This window comes from Oncorhynchus masou, unplaced genomic scaffold (genome assembly GCF_036934945.1).
Source record: "Oncorhynchus masou masou isolate Uvic2021 unplaced genomic scaffold, UVic_Omas_1.1 unplaced_scaffold_1184, whole genome shotgun sequence".
Lineage (NCBI taxonomy): Eukaryota > Metazoa > Chordata > Actinopteri > Salmoniformes > Salmonidae > Oncorhynchus > Oncorhynchus masou.
This window is the reverse complement of record NW_027001609.1, coordinates 73,468-79,298: the sequence shown is the minus strand read 5'-3', so window position 1 is coordinate 79,298 and position 5,831 is coordinate 73,468. Positions and strand designations below refer to the sequence as shown.

The following is a 5,831-nucleotide window of genomic DNA, read 5'->3' as shown; positions in this document are numbered from 1 at the left end:
GAATGGACGATGCTGGTAAGAATGTGGATGGTGGTCTCCTTCAGTCCGTGCTTGACCAGTCACTGGGTTTACAGAATCACACCACACTTTGGGAAGCCATATTAACCTCTAATGTTGAGAAACACACTTGTATAGAATACATGAAGACCTGGATCTGAGTTCACACGGTCTTTTGTTTCTAAGTTAAGTTACTTAGACATGGGGGGAATGCAACTCAGCTGTGTTTCTGCTGTGTTTCTGTTCTAAATGGGAGTTTAATTCTGTTCTAAATGTTTGATCCCTCGTTCTGTTCTAAATGGGAGTTTGATCCCTCGTTCTGTTCTAAATGGGAGTTTGATCCCACGTTCTGTTCTAAATGGGAGTTTTCTTCATTCTGTTTAAAAGTTTCTGTTCTAAATGGGAGTTTGATCCCTCATTCTGTTCTAAATGGGAGTTTGATCCCTCATTCTGTTCTAAATGGGAGTTTGATCCCTCGTTCTGTTCTAAATGGGAGTTTTCTTATTCTGTTCTAAATGGGAGTTTGATCCCTCGTTCTGTTCTAAATGGGAGTTTGATTCTGTTCTAAATGGGAGTTTGATCCTGTTCTAAATGGGAGTTTTCTGTTCTGTCTAAATGGGAGTTTGATCCCATTTCTCTCATTCTGTTCTAAATGGGAGTTTGATCCCTTCGTTCTGTTCTAAATGGGAGTTTGATCGTTCTGTTCTAAATGGGAGTTTGATCGTTCTGTTCTAAATGTGAGTTTGATCCCTTCTGTTCTAAATGGGAGTTTGATCCTCGTTCTGTTCTAAATGGGAGTTCTAAATGGGAGTTTGATCCCGTTCTGTTCTGTACCGTCTTGTTGAATGGCAGGAGCAATGACTAATGGAAGATATGCTCATCAGGTTGTTGTGAAACCTGTGACTGGACAGAACCTGGCTGTCACTCGGTCCCTCGTCGTTTGATGTTTATTTCTGGTGACCTGCCCATAAGAATGAGAGACCGGGTAAGATGAGCCTACCACCGCTGGTCAAATGGAATTCGGGGGGGGTAAATTCACTGAGGTGTAACGTCAAGAACAGGGCCACCTCAGTACTCAGACGGTCCGGTCACGAATGTCTTATGTGGCAAAGAACATATATGTCACAGGTAGAAATGCTATATAATACACATAGAGGTGACGTGATTACCACTTGTTCCTGACTGGTGTGTGTTCTACACAATACATTTCTATCTGATATCTCATCACGAACAGACAGGGTGTCTGGTATCACAGAGCCTGGAAGGTGGAATTGCATTATAACAACGGTTGGTGTTCCCAGTTGTCTCTCTTGCAGCTGCGCTGTGTATCTCAGAAGATTGATATAGATTGACAATTGTTCTGCAACTACAAAAAAAGATGACCTTGAATGTTACCATTGGCAGTAGTAGCGGGGGTTGATCTAGCACCTTCCATAGCTCTAGATATGCACTTGGTTCAAAGTCATTTAACACAATTGTCTGTTTTGTATGGAGGTCCCTTTCCATCTCATGGTTTCTGTCTATTTTATTGGTGCTTTGCTGAGATGATCATTACAGAGTTGAGGCTCTCATTCCCGGGCTGCATCGCAGCAGTAATGGACTGGAGAAGGTTACACCCTCGTGGACAGTCCCCTTAGTTTGATATACACCACAGGAGGTTGGTGGCACCTTAATCGGGGAGGACAGGCTTGTGGTAATGACTGGAGCGGCATGAAACACATGGTTTCCAGGTGGTTGAAGCCATTCCATTCACTCCAACCATTATGAGCCGTCCTGCTCTCAGCAGCCTCCACTGATGGACATGTTAGATGGTTGTCTGTTGACGGGGAAAGGATTCTCAAAAGGCAGCTCCTGCTTCTCTAACAGCCGTGTGTTAGTTGGGGTCAGTGTTTGACGGTAAGCCCCAAACTTGATCCTGGGGCCCCGTTTTGGTTTTTGCCCTAATGCCACACAGCTGATTTAAAAATATTCAAAGCTTGACGAGTGATTTTTGTTTTTTTAATCAGCTGAGTAGTGCATGGACAAAAAAAACAAACGTGCACGGGCAGGACTGAGTTTGGGTTTGAGTGTGTTCACCCATGACTGTCACCATGGGGATGGGTTTGAGTGTTCACCCATGGCTGTCACCATGGGGATGGGTTTGAGTGTGTTCACCCATGGCTGTCACCATGGGGATGGGTTTGAGTGTGTTCACTCATGGCTGTCACCATGGGGATGGGTTTGAGTGTGTTCACCCATGGCTGTCACCATGGGGATGGGTTTGAGTGTGTTCACTCATGGCTGTCACCATGGGGATGGGTTTGAGTGTGTTCACCCATGGCTGTCACCATGGGGATGGGTTTGAGTGTGTTCACTCATGGCTGTCACCATGGGGATGGGTTTGAGTGTGTGCCCTCATGTGGCCTGGTCTGTCCCCCTGGTTGTCCCACTAGTGATGAAGAATGGCTATCCCAATGACCCATCAAAACAAGTTATTTATTGTAGGCTACAAAAAGAGTTAGATTTGTGTCAATAAAGATTGAAATCCATCACTGTGGTTGCTCACTTAAGTTCATTGGCTGTGTTTACAAATGCTGCCCAATTATCTTTTTCAAATCACATCAGATCTTTTGCAGAGCTGATCTCATTGGTCAAAAACAAATCAGATTTGTACTGTGTGTGTAAACACAGCCGTAGCAGCACATTACATAACAGCAAATGAATGGTAGTTATGAAAACCTACCTAAGATAAACACAATGACTGGGTAGTATCAGATCATTACTCTGACCATTTATTGAACACATTTGTAGGATTCATAAATGTAATAAAAAAACATTTGCAGAATTTCCAATAAGTATATTAGACCTTTCCTTTTTCCTCTGGTAAGTGACCTTTTGAAAGGCACTCAGAGCCACAACATTCCACTTCCCCCAATCATCTTCAACTATTTCTTTCACACAGGGAAAACTACCTGGTTTCAATGCATTTCCAGATGGTTGTTCAAGTACTCTGGATAAACTACAAAAATCGATTCTTAATTCTCAACCCCAATTAAGTAACAATTACATGGGACGGCAGGTCGTCTAGTGGTTGGAGCGTTGGGTCAGTAACCGAAAGGTTGCTGGATCTAATCCCCGAGCTGACAAGGTAAGCATATGTTGTTCTGCCCCTGAACAAGGCAGTTAACCCACTGTTCCTAGGCCATCATTGTAAATAAGAATTTGTTCTTAACTGACTTGCTTAGTTTTTTTAAACAGTACATCAATTAGGTAGTTATAATCAATAATTTAGAATACAGCATATTTAATATACAAATGTTAGATTTCATATCATGGTCACATACATTGGCACAGTGGGAAGAAAAACAAATGAACAATCTGACGAACAGAAGGGTCCAATTCTCTCCTTCCTCCAATTAACGAGTCGAAAGGAAGTGACTAGCAGACGAAACATGGTGGAAACCCCCACCAGCCCATGCCAATCTAGATTTGTGCGAAGGAGTGAACAAGTGCACACTTTGGGAGAAAGGAGATATTGGGACAGCCCCATAGAGAGAACTTCAACCAGCCTCAAAGTCATTTGCTGTAATGCTGTAGGACCAACTGCACAGAACCCATCAGGGCTGGCTGTAGTGGGTTGTTGAACTGGAGACATTTAGCAGGGATTGTTCCCCGTGACAGACAGCAAAACTGACTGACAAGATGGTGATCCTCCCCAGCGGTGCCAAAGATATCTCCTACCACTCGGTCAATAACACCGCTGGGTAATGTACAGATTACAAAAGGAGAAAACTAAATCACAATCAGCATCAAGTCATCATAATCACTGGTTCAAGATCAGTCTGATGGAAGATATGACAGAAATCACTCAAATTATAAAAAATAAAGAACAAGGTGGGAATGCAAAAGGCAAGGATCAGTAAGGTACTCTGGCATGCCCTAGCAACAGAACAGAAGGATCCGTAAGGTACTCTGGCATGCCCTAGCAACAGAACAGAAGGATCAGTAAGGTACTCTGGCATGCCCTAGCAACAGAACAGAAGGATCCGTAAGGTACTCTGGCAGAAGGTACTCTGGCATGCCCTAGCAACAGAACAGAAGGATCCGTAAGGTACTCTGGCATGCCCTAGCAACAGAACAGAAGGATCCACTCTGGCATGCCCTAGCAACAGAACAGAAGGATCCGTAAGGTAGAACAGAACAGAAGGATCCGTAAGGTACTCTGGCATGCCCTAGCAACAGAACAGAAGGCGTAAGGTACTCTGGCATGCCCTAGCAACAGAACAGAAGGATCCGTAAGGTACTCTGGCATGCCCTAGCAACAGAACAGAAGGATCCGTAAGGTACTCTGGCATGCCCTAGCAACAGAACAGAAGGATCCGTAAGGTACTCTGGCATAGCAACAGAACAGAAGGATCCCCTGGCATGCCCTAGCAACAGAACAGAAGGATCCGTAAGGTACTCTGGCATGCCCTAGCAACAGAACAGAAGGATCCGTAAGGTACTCTGGCATGCCCTAGCAACAGAACAGAAGGATCCGTAAGGTACTCTGGCATGCCCTAGCAACAGAACAGAAGGATCCGTAAGGTACTCTGGCATGCCCTAGCAACAGAACAGAAGGATCCGTAAGGTACTCTGGCATGCCCTAGCAACAGAACAGAAGGATCCGTAAGGTACTCTGGCATGCCCTAGCAACAGAACAGAAGGATCAGTAAGGTACTCTGGCATGCCCTAGCAACAGAACAGAAGGATCCGTAAGGTACTCTGGCATGCCCTAGCAACAGAACAGAAGGATAGCAACAGAACAGAAGGATCCGTAAGGTACTCTGGCATGCCCTAGCAACAGAACAGAAGGATCCGTAAGGTACTCTGGCATGCCCTAGCAACAGAACAGAAGGATCCGTAAGGTACTCAACAGAACATGCCCTAGCAACAGAACAGAAGGATCCGTAAGGTACTCTGGCATGCCCTAGCAACAGAACAGAAGGATCCGTAAGGTACTCTGGCATGCCCTAGCAACAGAACAGAAGGATCCGTAAGGTACTCTGGCATGCCCTAGCAACAGAACAGCATGTTGGATCTGATTTGAGGGTCCCCAGTTGAAATACAGCAGATTAACCAGCACAGGTTTCCAGTGAGTCTGACTTGAGTCCCTGTGTGTCTCTGGCTCTGTATTTGACTGATTCTCCCTCTTTAGTGTCGATCCCTATCCAGCTGGCCAGGAGACCTTCAACCACCTCTTGCCCTCAGCCCCAGTTATAGAAGTAGATCTTCTGCCAGACAGGTAGGTAATCCATTAGAGGGCCTGGAAGGACAAGTGGAGGATAAGGTTAAGCCAATCAGGACAATGAACACATTTGACTGGCAGAATTTGGAAGCCACAGTGCATGTCAGCAGACAGTGGACTAGCAACAAAGGTAAACAATGGAACAAATACATCCCACGCCATTTTCAGATACTTGGTTTCTATAAAAAGTAAACACTTACGAGCAACCAGCCCGACGCCGGGAACATTGTCTGCCAGAAATCGGAGTAGGAAAAGGATCTTTGTCCTACGTGAAACAAAATCAAAAGGTTTAAAAAGCAGCACACGTGATAGAAAATATGCCATGTTTCAATGGTCATTATGGTAAAGAATTTCTCTAGACAGAGAATCTGTTGGTTTTGATTTGACTTGCTCAGAATGCATTTTATTCAGGGGAACCCATTAAGACCAGAGTCTAGTTTACAATGTTGCCCCGATGACAACAATACAACAACTACAAATTACAGAATCAACATTACAGCTTCAAACGCCACAAATACTGTACAATCATTTACATTAAATCCAAACAGTTACAATTCATTAAATTTCT

General features: G+C 44.4%; 1 protein-coding gene across 1 annotated transcript in view; it reads right to left on the bottom strand.

Moving 5' to 3' along the window:
• Positions 1–4,777: 4,777 nt before the first annotated feature.
• pex16 (peroxisomal biogenesis factor 16) overlaps positions 4,778–5,831 on the bottom strand; it is a 7,975-nt gene continuing 6,921 nt past the window's right edge. Inside the window, exons 10-11 of the mRNA XM_064958233.1 lie at positions 5,464–5,528; positions 4,778–5,281 (exon numbers count right to left, since the gene is read on the bottom strand). Coding sequence (XP_064814305.1) covers positions 5,223–5,281; positions 5,464–5,528 — 124 coding nt within the window. The 3' untranslated portion in view covers positions 4,778–5,222. The remainder of the gene's footprint in view (positions 5,282–5,463; positions 5,529–5,831) is intronic.